The following is a 17,221-nucleotide window of genomic DNA, read 5'->3' as shown; positions in this document are numbered from 1 at the left end:
AGTCTCATCTGAGTTCCCTATTGTTCCTGTTCCAATGGTATCTCCACCAGCACAGAAGGCATTGCCAGAAACCCCATAAATTACTCAATCTTTATCGGACATGAGTCATTCATCCTCCCTCAAGGGCAAAACCAAATCATCAAGATCATCCAAAACAATAAGTTCGAAGAAAAAAGAGAAATCCTCACAACTCAAAGATATGGCAGATAAGCTTATGGCAGAAGCAGCTTTGCTGCTCAAAGAAGAAGAAGAAACAAATTTAGACTCATCAGACGCTTCGTATCAACCCGTCAAGTGGTCCGATTACCAAGATTCTTAGGATCCATTTGAAATTTGATTTTCAAAATGTAATAATTTGTAATCATTTCAAGGGTTTTAACCCATGTAAATTGCACAGTAGCAGCCAAGTGATCAGTAGTAGCAGCAATCATTCCGACAAGGAACTATTCATTAGCAGTAGTAGCAGACAAGTCACTATTCATGAATAGTAAAATCACTTTTTACTATTCATCCATCATTTCGAAAACAGACGCGCGAATACACATTGAAAAGCTTCATCATCAGTCAGCCTTTACAGCCTTTGGCATATGCAAGCGGGAATCCCCGACTTAATCATCTCAGCCTCAATCATTTCTCTCAGCTAGATAAAAGGAGAGCTCATTCTCAGAGCAGGAAGACTTTAGTCGCCAAAAAGCTAAAACTTCTATGAATTCTCTCAGAATAGAAGTATCATAGCTTCATCCCAATACCAAACATCAAACACCTGTATTTTATTTTGAATTAAGGATGCCTGCGAGCACCACTATTCTTTCAATCAATCGTCAGTAGACGAAATTGTAAGTTGGTTTCCAATTTGAAATAAAATTATTTTCAAATTATATCTCTGCATCATTAATTTAAATTCACTATTTTCATTATGGAAAATATTTCATTACCACTGATGTTAACTAGCATTTATGTTTAACTCCCAGTCAATTCATTGTGTGACATCCCACATCGCCCAGGGGAGTGATCCTTATATGTATATTCACATCTCTACCTGGCACGAGGCCTTTTGGGAGCTCACTGGCTTCGGGTTCCTTTGGAACTCTGAAGTTAAGCGAGTAGCGCGCGAGAGCATTCCCAGGATGGGTGACCCATCGGGAAGTTCTCGTGTGAGTTCCTAAAAACAAAACCGTGAGGGCGTGGTCGGGGCCCAAAGCGGACAATATCGTGCTACGGCGGTGGAGTCGGGCCCGGGAAGTGATCCGCCCCGGGCCGGGATGTGACAATTTGGTATCAGAGCTTAACCCTGGTCGCGTGTGTGCCGACGAGGACGTCGGGCCCCTAAGGGGGGTGGATTGTGACATCCCACATCGCCCAGGGGAGTGATCCTTATATGTATATTCACATCTCTACCTGGCACGAGGCCTTTTGGGAGCTCAATGGCTTCGGGTTCCTTTGGAACTCCGAAGTTAAGCGAGTAGCGCGAGAGAGCATTCCCAGGATGGGTGACCCATCGGGAAGTTCTCGTGTGAGTTCCCAAAAACAAAACCGTGAGGGCGTGGTCGGGGCCCAAAGCGGACAATATCGTGCTACGGTGGTGGATCGGGCCCAGAAAGTGGTCCGCTCGGGCCGGGATGTGACACATTGAGTATCTCAAGTTCAAGGTAAATAACGATCAGTCACATTTTCAATCCTTCATTCTGGATAATATTAATTATATTTCCATATGTAAGGGTATGATATGGTATGATACCTTCTTCGTTAACTAATACACTTCTAATTTTGTGTGCAAAAAGATTTGGTAATCTATTTATAAATTTTTCTTTCCAAAATGGTTGATTACTGTCTTCTTTGAGCATGACTCTAGACATGAACACATCTTTGTACCATCTAAAGTCGCTTAGAGTTGGACATCTCAGATTGCTGAGTTGATCATGGATCCTGGAGGTAACATTACTAGGTGTTCCTATGAAATGTTCTATTATTGTGAAAAGCAATGTATTGACTGCATTTGGGACTCCTTGTCGCTCGTCAAAGATTGGTATTCCTTCTTCATCTTTTTTAACAGCATTTCTTATTTCATTTCTGGACTGTTCAGTGAGATGTTTCTCCCACCGGGAATGGAGCATTCATGTAAATCCGGTGACCAAAAGGTCGACAACTTGTGTTTGGTTGACCAAAAGGTCGACAACATAGAAAATAATTTACCTACAAGTTAGAGGAATGTTATTTGATTCAAAATATATAATATAGGTGTAGTATTATTTTTTTTTTAAATAATTGGAACAAACTAATTTACCTACCAATTAATATGGATAAAATTGCTACAAAATATATCACGAAAAAAAAAACTACTTTTCTAGTTTGACATAGATACGGTTAATGCAAACACTTTTTTCATTTTATTTCACTTTTTCTACTACTTTTAATTTGGCATAAATTTAGGAATTTGGAAAATGGACCATAAAGTATGAGTGGCATGAGTGTAAATAAATTGTATTAATATGTCAATAGTGTTCCTATATGTTTGCAAATTTTAAATTTAGGCTTAAACTGGATCTTTAAAGATAGATGGGTTTTTATCTAGAAATAATGAATTGTAAGGACCAAAATCTAAAGCACCCTATATATAATTATGCATCCAAGCAAATATCATTTGTTAATTATATGACATTAATAGAGTAACTGATGCTAAAATGCACTTGTCCAACAACTGCATGTACATCATATCATGTGCGTTCGTCGAGTCTTGGCTTCACAGCTTTGAAGAAGGCCAAACACGTACTACATTCTGGTAGGTTGGTGACAATGTGGCATGATGCAATAGCGTGCAATCCCAATGTCTTTATTTTTTTTTCTCAATAGCTTGATCAAGCACGGTAGCTACATTGGAACACATTTAAGAGCTTCATTGGAATATATACAGGAAAAAATTGAAGAGGACGAAGACGACGACGATGAGATCGCAACATTGCCTCGCTTGAAACCTTCAAGTGCATGCTGATGGCAACATTAGTTTGCTCCAATACCCTAATTTGTTGTAAGTGCAACGAAGTATTTGTGGATTATTACGATAAAATCATAAACACATAACTTCTGCTTTATTTTTGGTTATTTGAAAGAAACTAAATATATGTCTCAGGAGGATCATCCTATTCTTTCTTTTATATGACCATCATATAATCGTGACCACAACCATCATACAAATAATCACGTATTCAAAATGAATGTCCTTAATTATTTTACATTAGTTTAGTAGAGCAACTCACGCAAAATAGATCGATGAAACAAATAATGTGAAGGTGATGACTCATTCCCAAATTCATGCTACCATACCTTCATTGACCGCAAAAGCCAAAAGATTCACAGATATGCACCTGCCATACACTTTTTTTATTTTTTTTTAAATTATTTAATATGTTCATCAAATAAAAATGCATAGAATATTCTTCACACTCAACTCCGTTTTTAGTTGTAATCTGGTAGGTTTATCATCTCCTGCTACATAATAAATAAAGGGATGCAACCAGTTTGAAAATGATTTTTAGGATTGGCATAACTTTTCATTTTGGTACCTAAGATTTGTAATCAATAGAAATGGTACTTGAATTTGTACACAATCAATCATTTTGGTCATTCTATAAAAAATCTCAATTAAAGAAGGACAAAAAAAAGATAAAAATACTCTTAATTTAATAAATAACATGCCAAAATAAATTTATAAATTTTGAGGGTATTTTTTGTCATTTTGGTCTTATTTAACGAGATTTTTACGAAATGACTAAAATGATTTAACGGTTCACAAATTCAAAGACCACTTATATCGGTTTTTAAATCTCAGAGAACAAAGTGAGGAGTTATGTCAATCTCAGGAACAATTTTAGCTAAAAAGCCAAAAATATTTCTTTTAAAAGGAAAGGGATACTCTCCGGATCCCTTCCTCCTAATCCACCAAATTAAGGAATCCGTGTCATTGAAATTTGATCCAACAGCTACAAACAAGGGCCCACTTTAAAAGTTATAATAACTTCAGCCGTAGAATCAAATTTCAATAATCCGGATCCCCTGATTTAGTGGATTAGGAGGAAAGGATCCGGAGATGATTTTTTTCCCTTTTAAAATACACTTATATTTAATAGTACTTTTATTAGAAGCACAATAATAATTTTAATAAAAATGTAAATGCTTCGTTGAAAAGCACTTTAAACACTTTTTAACTCACAAATACTGCAACATCACCACTTTTAGTTATCTAAACTACTTTCAGTTATTTTAAAAGTAATTTCAAGTATGTCATCGATAAATCTAATCATATTGCATTCCAAATTAAACAAAGAAAGTAAAAGAAAAGAAATATGAAACTTGAGTTCAGTTTATCATGATTTAATAAAAACATCAAGTAATCAAGCATTGATGTTAACGAAGAAACTCAGATGATGACTTAAAACAATAGTTGATACCACAAGTACATAGGTTTGATCCATAAATGGGTAGCTTTTACTACAAAAAATGAACTAGAAATCTTTACATTCCTCCATCATTTGAGGAACACTGGTGTTTGGCTTTAGAGGGACAGTCCCGACTCTTCATCCTCTTCAAGGGAGGAAGTATAGATAAAGTAGAATGCCCAAATGAGACCAAACTGTAGGAACTATAAAAGGTTAGTCATCAACAAGGATCACAAACAACATATCTTAAATATAACATTACAAGAGTTGGCATTAAAAAGAGATCGACCACACCTGAGAACTCATCTGCCCAGCAACAAAGACAGCAGAGACAACAACTGAAAGACCTGGTGCAGGCTGTGTTTACTGGTAACACATAAGAATTCTTCTACTCACTCAAGACCTTATGTTCCAATGGTGATAGAACCCTGATTCCAGAACATGTTCTTTGTGAGCAGGGAATCCTTTATTATATCGAACTGAACTTCTCCAACTTCCATCTATCAAGAGGATTGGATAGCAACTGCTATGAACTGCAGCAATCAGTTTCTTTTGACGTGGAGCAATGCAAGCATCCTTATCACGTCCCATATCCCTTAATTCTAGGAGATCAGTTATTGACATGGCCATGACTCATAATTGGTTTGAACCCACGTTTAGGTATCCTTATCATGATATGTGTAAGTTCAAAACCTAACACAAACACCCCAAAGAGGATCCAACCAAGAAGGTTGTTGCTCAATCCGAACGGATACCCTATCCCCTCGGTGCTCAATCTCTCGTCCACCAAAGCCATGGCGGGACTTGACATGATCACCGTCATGGCTGCCGCGGCCAAAGATGCACCCTTGGCCATGTTTGAGTTGCTCTCCTTTTTTCCTTCCGTAGAGCAGCTCATTCTTCCCTTTCTTGCAAGTGACGGCAAAGGCGGAATCACATTCTTAGAAAAAGAGGAAATGTAAAATCAAAAGCCTACTAGTCTCATAAGCCAATGATGCCGCTGGGACAGTATCCAATGTACACGACAGTTTGCAAGAAAGGTTAAGTCTAATAAGACAGAGATGTCACTGTGATGGTATCTCGTGCTACTTACGACAATAAATGGGAAAGTTAAATCCTATAACACTATGAGATTGACTTGAATGACCACCAAAATAACATCTCCATTGTAAATAAGTTTTTCTCAAAACAATCATAATTAAGCTGGAATTATATTAAAGACCAATTAGAAGAAAAAAGAAAAACATGTAAAATCAAAAGCCACCAAATCTCATAAAATGGCAATTAAAGACAAGAACTTCCCTGAGACGACAATTAAACCCTTTATGTACGGGAATTGTTATTAATACTTCAAAAATCTCATTCCACACTCTTCAGAAGTATATTATTCTTTCTAATTATAGTAAGTTTGGATGCCAATAACAATTCCTTTATGCACTGGTATGTAAGAAAATTTAAATATACGACAATAATCTAAAATTAGGATACCGCCAAAGACGTATATCCAAAGTGTAAATAAGGTTGTCTGAATTGCTTCAATAGCAAGGTCCATGTTTAGTGTAAGTACGAAACTGAGATTTTTGTTTTCTTAGACTTCAAAGATTTAGAGGTTTGTGCTCTGTTTAATTATTTCATGGTATCTTTCATATATGGCAAAACCCTAATTATCATTCTACTACTAAATTCACGATCACAATTAGTTTTATATATATATATATTCGAAACTGCCATTTATTGCGTCTTTGATTTTATGGTTTTCAGAGTTTTTTCATGTCCTAACTGAAGTTTGTTGCCTTTTTTGTTCTTCAATAGGTTAACAACTCAGAAGACTCCAATACTTGATTTGTGGAGCAAACCCAACTGAACGGAACTGATAAAATCGAGCCGAAGTTAAACTAAACCAGAAAAATTGAAAGAGAAACTGAACCGAACAATGATTTCGATTTGGTTTTTGGTTTGACAAAAAACCGAACCGTTCAAAACCGAACCCACTCCTAGCGCGTAATGACAATGCTTTTTTTTCTTAATTTTTATAAATACCAATAGCTTGGTCAAGTAATGTAGCTACATTCAAACATGTTTTAAGAGCTCAATTGGAACATATATACTATATAGGGAACAATGGAAAAGAACGAAAATGAAGACGATGAGATTGCAACATTGTGTCGCCTGAAACCTTCAAGTGCCCTCGCATACGGAATATGTTATGGTATACTGATGGCAATATTAGTTTCTTCCAATACCCTAATTTATTGCAATTGCAACGAAGTATTTGTGGATCATTACAATAAAATTATAAGCACATAACTTCTTTTATTTTTTGTTCTTTTAAAGAAACTAAATATATATATGTCTTGGGGTCAGCCTGTTCTCTCTTTCATATGACCATCATATAAATGTGACCACAACCATCATACATATAAGTATGCAGTCAAAACAAATATCTTCAATTATTTTACATTAGTGTAGTAGAAACTCAAGCCAAAAAGAAGGATGAAACAAATAATGTGAAGGTGATCACTGATCACCCATATTCATGAGATAAAAAGCACTTATATTTAAAAGCACTTTTATTAGAAGCACATTAATAATTTTTGTAAAAATGCAAATGTGTAACATCCCACATCGACCAACGGAGAGGGGGTGATGTGTCTTATATGTACATGCTCACCTCCATAGCATGAGGCCTTTTGGGAACTCACTGACTTCGGATTCCATTAGAGCTCCAAAGTTAAGTGAGTTTGGGCTAGAGCATTCACAGGATGGGTGACCCACTGAGAAATTGCTTGTGAGTTCCTAGAAACAAAATCGTGAGGGAATGATAAGCCCAAAACGGACAATATCATGCTACGGCGGAGTCGAGTCCGGGATGTGGTAGAGCCTGGGCCGGGATGTGACAAAATGCTTTGTTTGTACCATACTTGACCAATCCCAAAACTACCGAGCACCAGTCAACGTCATACCTTCAAGGACCTATTGAGGGGTTCATGCTGAGACACCCTTGCCGTTCAAGGACCTATTGAGGGGTTTATGCTGAGACACCCTTGCCGAATCACAAGAGTTTCCCTCCAACCAGGAGGTCAATTACAGCACGACACATGTTAACATCAGAATAAGGTTCATAGAGTCCCACATTGGTCGCGAACAAAAGCTGGAGACTCTCCTCAACTATAAAAGAAGACCATTCTCCTACAATGAGGGGCTAATGTCAGCATTGTACTTAAATTAGTCATTAGAACCCACTAATGATAATTATGCTTAAACTTATGTATTTGTGTAAACCCTTCACTATTAATGAGAACTCCTCTATTCTGTGGACGTAGCCAGACTTAGGGCGAATCACGTACATCTTGTGTTTACTTCCCTATCTTTACCTCTTTACATATCATCATTACTAGGTGACTGAAGCAACCGAGCGAAGGTCACAAACTTGACATTTTACGTTGTTCCAAAGTCTTCACTGACTTTGTGCATCAACATGCTTCATTGAAAAGCACTTAACGCATTTTTTAACCCATAAATAGATTGAACTGTAACGTACTAACGTTAACACTTTTAGTTGCCTGAAATTGCTTTTAGTTATTTTAAAAGCATATTCAAATAGATCACCATCAATAAATCTGATCATTTTGCATTCCAAATTAAAAAAATAAAAGAAAAGGAAGTATGAAACCTGAGTCCAGTTTATCACGAGTTAAAAAAAAAAATCAAGCAATCAAGCATTGATATTTCGGAAAAACTCAGATGATGACTTAAAAATAGTTGATAACACAAGTACAAAGATTTGATCCACAAATGGGAAGCTTTTACTACAAAACATGAACTAGAAATCTTTACATTCCTCCATCATTTGAGGAACACTGGTGTTTGGCTTAGAGGGACAGTCCCGACTCTTCGTCCTCTTCAAGGGAGGAAGTATAGATAAAGTAGAGTGCCCAGATGAGACCAAACACCCCAAAGAGGATCCAACCAAGAAGGTTGTTGCTCAATCCGAACGGAAGCCCTGTTCCCTCGGTGCTCAATCTGTCGTCCACCAAAGCCATAGCGGGGCTTGACATGGTCGCCGCCATAACTGCTGCCGCCAAAGATCCATCCTTGGCCATGTTTGAGTTGCTCTCCTTCTTTCCTTCCATAGAGCAGCTCACTCTTCCCTTTCTCGCAAGTGACGGCAAAGCTGGAATCATATTAAAAAGACCAATTAGAAAGATGCCACTGTCACGGTATCCGATGTAACTCACGACAGTTTGTGTCTTATAAGATAGGAATGTCACTGTGCTGGGAACTCATACAACTCACAAATGTATATGCAGAAGTCAAATCATCTAACACTACGAGATTGACATGAAATACCACCAAAATAACATCTATGTTGTAAATAAGTTTCTCACATAACAATCATAATTAAGCTGGGATCATATTAAAGACCAATTAGAAGAAAAAAGAAAGACGAAAAATCAAAAGCCACCAAATCTCATAAAATGGCAATTAATTAAAGAGAAGAACTTCCCTAAGTCGACAACTAAACCGTTCTCATGTGAGAAAATTTAAATGTACGATAGTACACTAGAGTTGGGATACCACCAAAGACGTATATCCGTGGTGTAAATAAGTTTCTCTCACCATCAAGAAGTGAAGAAACCAAGAGTCATACCCAAAACAGTTGAGGATGGAGCCCCAGCAGATGGCTTGTGCACAAGGCTTGCCCTAACGACAGACGAGGCTGCAGTGCTAGCAGTAATGGTTGCCATTTCTGTTTAGTTTTGGAAAGCTCAAAGAAGCTTAGGGGCAATCTGCAGTGGAACCGAATATATGACAACAAGTTGCAGTTTACAGGGGTTTTGAGCAATTCACAGATTAATATGATTGAGCCAACGTCTGCCCCGTGCATCACACAAGATGGATAGATTGGCATTTGGTAGCCCCTCATTAGATATCTCCCTATCTGCAACCAACCAACCATTTTTCTCCACGTGTCACATAATCCCTCTAAAGTCCAAATGTCCCTTGCTCAAGGAATAATAATAAAATCGAATCATATCATCCAGCTTTGTACTTCTAAAGTTTGAGAACGACTGAATGACTTTCATGGTACGAGTACAATACAGTTGGGTTTTGTATGCATGGCAATAAATCATTGATACGGAACATCATAATTGTAGTGTATTTGTATCATGTAAGTTACTCAGGTAGCTTAACTTGGTTTCAGCACAAATTTATCTTGGAACAATCGACAAAGTTCAGATAAGAGGGTTTATACCTTATACAAAAGAAAATAACAAAGTGAATTCGTCTATGTTGAAAGATGTTTTAAATTGTGTAGCTAATGGATCGAAACAAGTTATGTACACGAAATACGGACCAGCAATACAAAATCCCACAGGGAAACTTATTAATTCCAATGATTTCTATATCTTTTGACTCGGATCCTAGAAAGATTACGCCCCGAAAAATTTGGGAAAAAATTGAGCCGAATTTTACATCGAAGAATCGTTAAAGAAAGAATTCTGGGAATCACTGCAGTTCCATCGTCCACGAGCAACAAGCAACTAATCATGTGGTACATGTGCCTTTCCTCTACTCTACGCATGAATGTTGCACTGTTGCAGATGAGAGTCGTCATAGTTGACATATTTTCTCCAATAATCCTTGTACCCCGCAATCGCAATGTCCAACCATGGCTTCATGATTCCATCATAGTGTATTACTGCCGCTAGATCAATGTCAGCACGAACCACATCTGAGTCGTAACCCAGCCCAAGGATGTGCCACCGCCTGTCCAAAGCTACCGTCTGGTTATAGAAGGTGACCCAACCTAAGGGCAAACTCCCAGCCACCCACAATGGCCTTCTATAACCCTGCAACCACAAACGGAGTAAATCAAGCATTAGGTTATGATTGCATAACAGCATTCAAACATCTGCAAGCGGAGGTGTATGTATCATGCCAAATGTTAAAACCCGAAAAGGAAATAAGTTAAGAATCGTAAAGTAGTTGTTCAGATGGTACCAATTTCAAGTACTTGTGGTAGAGTGTAGTCAGATCTTTTCTCCTCCACTCTTGAAGGTCAAACAAATTCATCCCAAATGCCCACGTGCATGCATTGGCATCAAACTTCTTTGCCACAAATGGATCTGAGAAGTTGATGTATGTATCCATCCGAAGGAAGGAAGTTTCACTCTCCTGACAATTCTCAACTGCTCCATTTACTTTTCCCTTCATATCAACACTCCATAATCTACTTAGATCCTTTTGCACCACCACATCATGGTCAAAGAGCACAATCTTTTTCAATGCCGGGAAGATATCTGGCAGATAGAAACGGAGGTGGTTGAGTTCGGAAGTATACCTAGGGTCACTGGAGTTTTGCCTAAATCTTGTATTGTACTTGGTCGACAACCATTTGAAACTATCTATGCTCTGGACTTGGATTGTGGCTTTTCCAGGAGGATTTAATAAGAACCACATTGAGATTGCTGGAAAATTGAGTGCATCAGTCACCACATGGAAAACAATCTTCTCTGGTTTCTGTACATCATTACACCAAAAGGAAAAAAACCAAGTCAACAAGCTTTCATGCCATACTAATAATATAGTGTGTCCGTTTGTTCGTGTGCAACATTGAAAGAGAACGTGAAAATTAAGGGCGGGATTAACTGTCATGGTTTTTGCTTAAGCTAAGTGGATCTTTTGATTCTCCACTTTAGCCAAAAGAAAAATCATGGGGATTCAGAAATCAATTTGAAGTTTAACACAGAATACTGAAAAGGCCCAGTCAAATTACCAAGGCAGTGGAAACAGTGGAGTTCACAACCACTGTACATGCCAGAACATTGTCGGAGAAAACAGCATAATGATAGAGCTTTGGATCATGCAACCTTTTCTGGTTAGGAAACTGCCTCTCCTTGGAATCCAGAGCAAAGTATTCTGCAGTCAGCTGCATTGAAAGACAATGTAGGCCTTTTAGGGTTGTGCTTGCAGCGAGGTTGAACAGAAAAGAGACTTGCTTCTTCTGCGACCAAACTTGCTCTTCAGCATTTTGAGTCATAGCACGGAGCTTTGTAGACATGGAAGGGCAATCTGGGTATGTATGGCTGGCTTTAGATAGTGAAGACTCCATGTTTCTCATTCTCTGCAAGGCACTGCAATTTACTCGGTTTTAGAGAATATTAATGAGAGCTCAAGATGGTGTTCCTCAGCCTAAGACGTCTGTTGACATAACTTATTACTTGCTTCCTTTTATAAGAACAGTGGATCCCATTTTCAGATTATTTTTTTGTTTTCAACATCTTGTTGACTTTTCTTTATGTAGCATGTTTAAGATGTTTGGAAACTAATAGACAAGAGGAAAATAAAAGACATGAATCGTTTTACCTCCTTGATAAATCTGAATCCTTGGTGGCTCCACCAATTGCTCGTTCTACCTCTTTAATTCGCAGTTTCAACTCCTTCACTAAACTTGACTTACTGCCTGGTGGTGCAAAACTCAAGTATGCTTTAGCTCTAATCACTTGATCTTTCATCTCATTTATCTTCTCTGTAACTTTCTGTAAATTTAAATGTGCATTCTGATCGTGTTGAAGTGCACGATTAGGTTTTAAATCTTTCATCTGTCTTATTCTCTCATCTATTACTTCCCGTGACTGAGAGTGTACATTCTGATCCTGTTTGTTCCATTGCTTCTGTGACCAAAACCATATAAATCAATATACAGAATACAGAAGGTAAAACATACTTTTGAATTCAGACAAAAACAATGTACGGTTGCCACCATGATTTGTCACAACACATTCTGAAATTGCGTACAATATCACCATTATATAAAAGGCACAAACTTTGGGCTTCTTATTAATTCCTGAAATGCACAAACTTGAACAAAAAACTACATATTCCGATGTTCCGACTTGCAACAGCAACTTATACCAGATTATACAGCATACCTTTTCCCCAGACATGGTTGATATTTCTCTCTGCTGAAGTTGCTTATCTCCTTTGTTGCTCTCATATTTGATTCCTGATATTTGTATTAGGAAGATGCACAGTAAACAATGTGAGATTAAGAAAGCATTTTAGAAAGAAACGAATACAAACACCAGTCAAAATAAACAAACCGTCTCTAGTTCTTTCCAACATATCAGTAGCGTCCCTAACATTTCCGGATTCCTTATCAACATTATTCTCTTTACGAGTATAATTAACTGTGGAAAGCAAATCTGTATCTTCGTATAAAACTTTTCTCGGCTCTTTCAAGCTTTCACTCGATTCCTAAATCACAAAAGCATATCCAAAATCAAAACCACAACTGATAAAATTCACATTGAATCCATATCGGGTCAATTAGTCCTTCACTACCTGCTCGACACTAAGCTTCACACTACCAGTCCTGTATTTCTGCACCAACAAAACAAAACCCACCTTCAATCTCAAATTGGTTAACAAAAATTTCTAGCTTCAGAAACGTATACGTTTACCATCTTTAATCTTGAACAGCCATAAAGAAACAATTTTTCAAAGTTTAGCCGGCATCAAACAACACAGACCCTTAACATTCAAAAGTTCAATTTCTCTCACTTTCTCAGCAACCAAACACAACATAACAAAATTACAAAAACAAAAACCGAGATTTGAGAAGAAGGATTCATACAATATTCAAATCCTCTATGAACTCCTCCCGCCCTGCAAACCCACAGTTCCCGAATCAGTCTGTCTCCATAACTGAACAACCAAACAAATATTTACGAATGTGCCACTACATCAGAATTTCATATTTACCAGTAGGCATGACATTTTTTAGTCTCTGGGAGACGAAGACGATGGGCGCGAAAACAGAGACGCAGAGCAGAGCGAGGATGAGGATCCTCTGGCATCGACGAAACAGCTTCATCAATGGCGATTAGGGTTTCTTCCACTCCAACAACAGCACATTTCACAGATTTTTCTCAGATCACAAGCAAAAGCAATTGAATCCGATGCTTCAATTACAAGAAAACACCCGGAATTAAAAAAAAATAAAAAACAGTACGAAGAAGCGAGAAAAGAAGAGATCGCCAAACTCTAGGGTTTTGAATCAGTCCCTTTTCGTACTTTGCGATCTTAGAGAGAGAAAGAAAGGAGAGAGAGTGTGCGTGTTTATGAAATAGCTTGTTCGGCCATGTTCTTGTTCAGCGAGGGAGGTAGTTTTTCTTTTTTCCTCTTTTTTAGGAATATTTAATATTTATTAGATTTTGTTATACAAAAAAAAAAGGGGAAAATCGGATTTTTTTTATTTTTTATTTTCTGATTGGTTGCTTGTTATTGTTACGCGGGATTGGGGCGGTTGGATGTCGACGAATACGGTGACGGTGCCGTCGGGTCCAGGGTGGATAATGCGGACGATGGCTACTTATCGTTGAGTAGTGTGACTATTTGATCGCACTCTGACTATGGGACGCGTGTAAGAGTTACATGGTGGCACGTTAAATTCTGTTGCAGGTACTTGGTGATAACAACGAGGAGTGCCGCTGACAATCGTTATAAAACTAGGTTAATCATTTGTTTGTTGAAAAATTGGGTTTATATATTTTCTCGGCATTAATTATGTTCGTAAATATAGCTGAAATAAAAAAAATATTTAAAACCAAAATAGAAAGGCTTAAATTGATTTTTGAAAATGACCGTCATGATTGTGTTTTTTCCAAAAGTTGCATTAGATATTTTCAAAGATATTTTTTAAAACTGTGATTTTTGCAAAATTATTTTAGTTTTTTTTTTTACTTTAAAAATGATAAGTCATTTAATACTAGGGTATATTGGTATTTCTCTTCATTTGTTAGTAAGATGTCTTAGATTCGGTTCTCACCAAAGATGAATTTAAACCATATTATTGCTAGTCATTGTGAGATTTAGCAAAAACTTTAAAAATGATAGGATCATTTATACAAAATGAGCGAGGGTATGAACTCAAAAAGTAGGTTTGTTTGAAACTAATTTTAAAATGACTGGAAGCATTGTTAGATAAAATATTTCTGAATTCTAAAAGCATTTAAAAGGCTTCTTTCTGCAAGAAACACTCCAAATATTTTTTTAAGATTTACTTGCATATTTATTCAAGATTAGTTCTGAAAACATTTTGACAAAAGCGATTTTAAAGCTAGCCTTGTTTTGTGCAATTTACCACTTCCATAAATATTTTTTCTTCGTTTGGCACATTTGTTTATTCTAGTTTTATTGGAAAGGAAATTTGAACTCATGACTTCTTCCGAGGCTTGTCCATGTGAATTGAGTCTATAACTTCTTATCACTAAAGTTACGGTAGCATAATGAGATTTACATATTAAATTTATTCACAACACTACCTAATTCATGAACTCATGGAATGCATCAAATAACTTTAAAAGGTCAACATGTTGAAATGATGAAAACTTATTCATTAATCATCATGATAAGTGGTCCAGTAAAAAAGTGCGAACAATAACTCATTAAAAGAAAAAATAGAAGGTCTTGGTTCGATATTTTGTAAACTTTGAAATTGTCTGATTGTGGCCACAGATATGGTACAATTCCAACTACCTACCTCCAGACTTTAAAAGGATGAATAACCGTGGTTTGCCAACAGTTGTCTTATAAAAAATAAAAAAATCAACCATCGTGTGGACTAATTTGTCTTTATCGTCCTATGTATTGTTGTAGGTGATCCAACTCCAGCCTAGCTTTTCAAGTTTTGAACCTAACTTGCAAAGGTTTTTCAATTTTGAAATTCGATGGACGATTGAGTGAATTCCAAGCTCCCAATAGTCTAAACAATTTCAAGTCAAAAGCTAACATCTAACATTTAAATGTTCCCTAAAACTTAAGCAATAATAAAGAGACTGATCCGTGTTTAAGGGTGGAAATTATAGTGAACTTAACCATTTTGTTGGTCAAAATGGGTCTTAATTTCGATGTATTTTAGAGTAATTTCATTAATTCCGTTGTGGATTTCAATTAGGCTAGTTGGGTACGATATAAATGTTGCCCTTCTTGCACTTAAATTTGAATTTTCTTTCTTGTAAATTAGAGTAGTTTACAAAGTAAATCTCATCCCAGTTGGTAAAAGGGAGTTTTGTTAAAAAGGTATGTGAGCTTCCCACTCAAATTTTTATTTAAAAAAGGTACATGAGCTTGAAAAAAATTTCGTTTCACAAATGTAATTATGCGACGAAAGAAATCAACTGAAATTGAATAAGAATTTATTCCTCCATGAATCATCAACACTAACAAAACCTACAAGCCTGAGATGGGTGATGGAGCTCAGGGCCGGCCCTGAGAATTTGGGGGCCCTAAGAAAGCCATCGAAGTGGGGCCCCAGAGTTCTCTTACTCCTGACCCTTTGTACATTGACATATATAAAAAAAATTCAAAGTTTACATGAAAAGTCTATTACATCAAATATCATTAAAAATTAATATAAAAAAAGAAAGATATACAAACATTACTCAAATATTACTCGTCTCACGTTTTTAGATGCAAATGCACTTATTAAGTTTACGTAATCTAATTTTTCAACCAATTCAAAGTTCAAACTGAAAAAGAAGTCCATATCCAGTACACCAAATTCCAATCATTTCTCTATTGTTACAATGTCACTTATTACATTTAATGAATGAATGAATGGTTAGATTACAAAGACAACATCTTACAGCTAAGGACAATACTAGAATGAAGAGGATAGTTATTTTTGTATACGAACCAAGGGGGACGAGGCGGATTTGAATAATTTTTTTATATATTATATAAACTAATTAATTTGAACATTAAATAATGTTATTTTTCAAAAAGGTGAGAGTTTTAACCTTTTAGGTACATAATAAAGATATATGTGGTGTGATCTTAAAATAGGGTAATAAAACCTCATAAAAATAAATATAAAGATGATATTTAAGAGAGAAGCAAAAAAGAAAAAGAAGATGGTGGAGACTATTTAAAAGGGAGAAGACATGCAGCTATAAAAAAAAGATGGTGGGACCATCTTAAGTAAAATCATGCAATTAAAATGATGTTGGCAATAGGGTTGTCTTCTTCCTCGGCCGAGGCCAATTTCGTAACAAAAGATTTCTAGATTCCGGCATTTACATATAAGCTTGCATAGCTCTTACCTATCTCTGTCTAGACTTGCCTAGTTTCGCCAAAAAATTGGAAATCCTTCCGAAATGGGGGTCCTAGGTGGGTGCCTACTCCAACTACCCTCGAGGGCGGCTCTGATGGAGCTCATGGCTTTTGCTCAAGTTTTTAACTAAGCAAGTAAAGAAGATATTACTGACTAATATATATATATATATATATATATATATATTTTTTTTTTTTTTTCATTTCCTGATCTCGAGTCACTTACTACTTTCTTACCTGATAGTGATGGTAATTGCATGTGAAGGAAGACAAGAAATTGGATTATGTGACAAATAATTTAATACATAATATTTAATAAAAATAAATAAAACCATGTGACAAATAATTTAATACATTATATATATATATATATATCTATTCTATCTATCTATTTTATTTTATTAAGAGAACCATCCTTGTCAAATTTTTGCCCTTTTTTGTAATTTTGCTCTCACTTTTGATACACAATATTGATATGAGGAGGGCAAAACAGTAATTTTGTATCTTTTGAGAAAATGACAATCATATCCTTACTTTTTTTTTTTTAAATGACAATCGTATCCTTATTTTACCTCCACTTTTGATACACAATATTTACAAAAGGAAGACAAAACATTAATTATGTTTTATTATTAAGAAAACTCTCTTTGTCAACCTTTTGAGAAAAT

At 36.3% G+C, this 17,221-nt stretch overlaps 3 protein-coding genes across 3 annotated transcripts; all 3 read right to left on the bottom strand.

The window, feature by feature from the left end:
• Positions 1-4,463: 4,463 nt before the first annotated feature.
• LOC125472559 (photosystem II reaction center W protein, chloroplastic-like) lies at positions 4,464-5,985 on the bottom strand. The gene is made up of 3 exons (XM_048574199.1): positions 5,857-5,985; positions 5,134-5,373; positions 4,464-4,627 (listed from the first exon to the last, which is right to left on the bottom strand). The coding sequence occupies exons 1-3, from the start codon at positions 5,983-5,985 to the stop codon at positions 4,550-4,552; spliced, it is 447 nt and encodes a 148-aa protein (XP_048430156.1). The 3' UTR covers positions 4,464-4,549.
• Positions 5,986-8,164: 2,179 nt separating this feature from the next.
• Positions 8,165-9,290, bottom strand: LOC103957316 (photosystem II reaction center W protein, chloroplastic). Its single transcript, XM_009369469.3, has 2 exons — positions 9,085-9,290; positions 8,165-8,607 (listed from the first exon to the last, which is right to left on the bottom strand). Exons 1-2 carry the CDS (start codon positions 9,179-9,181, stop codon positions 8,306-8,308), a joined length of 399 nt encoding a protein of 132 aa, XP_009367744.2. The 5' UTR covers positions 9,182-9,290; the 3' UTR covers positions 8,165-8,305.
• Positions 9,291-9,706: 416 nt separating this feature from the next.
• LOC103957315 (probable galacturonosyltransferase 6) lies at positions 9,707-13,620 on the bottom strand. Its single transcript, XM_048573996.1, has 10 exons — positions 13,515-13,620; positions 13,203-13,402; positions 13,075-13,106; positions 12,783-12,821; positions 12,542-12,695; positions 12,371-12,444; positions 11,805-12,112; positions 11,215-11,572; positions 10,440-10,958; positions 9,707-10,288 (listed from the first exon to the last, which is right to left on the bottom strand). Exons 2-10 carry the CDS (start codon positions 13,312-13,314, stop codon positions 10,013-10,015), a joined length of 1,872 nt encoding a protein of 623 aa, XP_048429953.1. The 5' UTR covers positions 13,315-13,402; positions 13,515-13,620; the 3' UTR covers positions 9,707-10,012.
• Positions 13,621-17,221: the final 3,601 nt, after the last annotated feature.

This window comes from the organism of the source record quoted next, unplaced genomic scaffold (assembly GCF_019419815.1).
Source record: "Pyrus x bretschneideri cultivar Hongxiangsu unplaced genomic scaffold, Pyrus_bretschneideri_v1 Contig7, whole genome shotgun sequence".
Lineage (NCBI taxonomy): Eukaryota > Viridiplantae > Streptophyta > Magnoliopsida > Rosales > Rosaceae > Pyrus > Pyrus x bretschneideri.
Note: the sequence above shows the minus strand (reverse complement) of the source record. Positions and strands in the feature narration are given on the sequence as shown.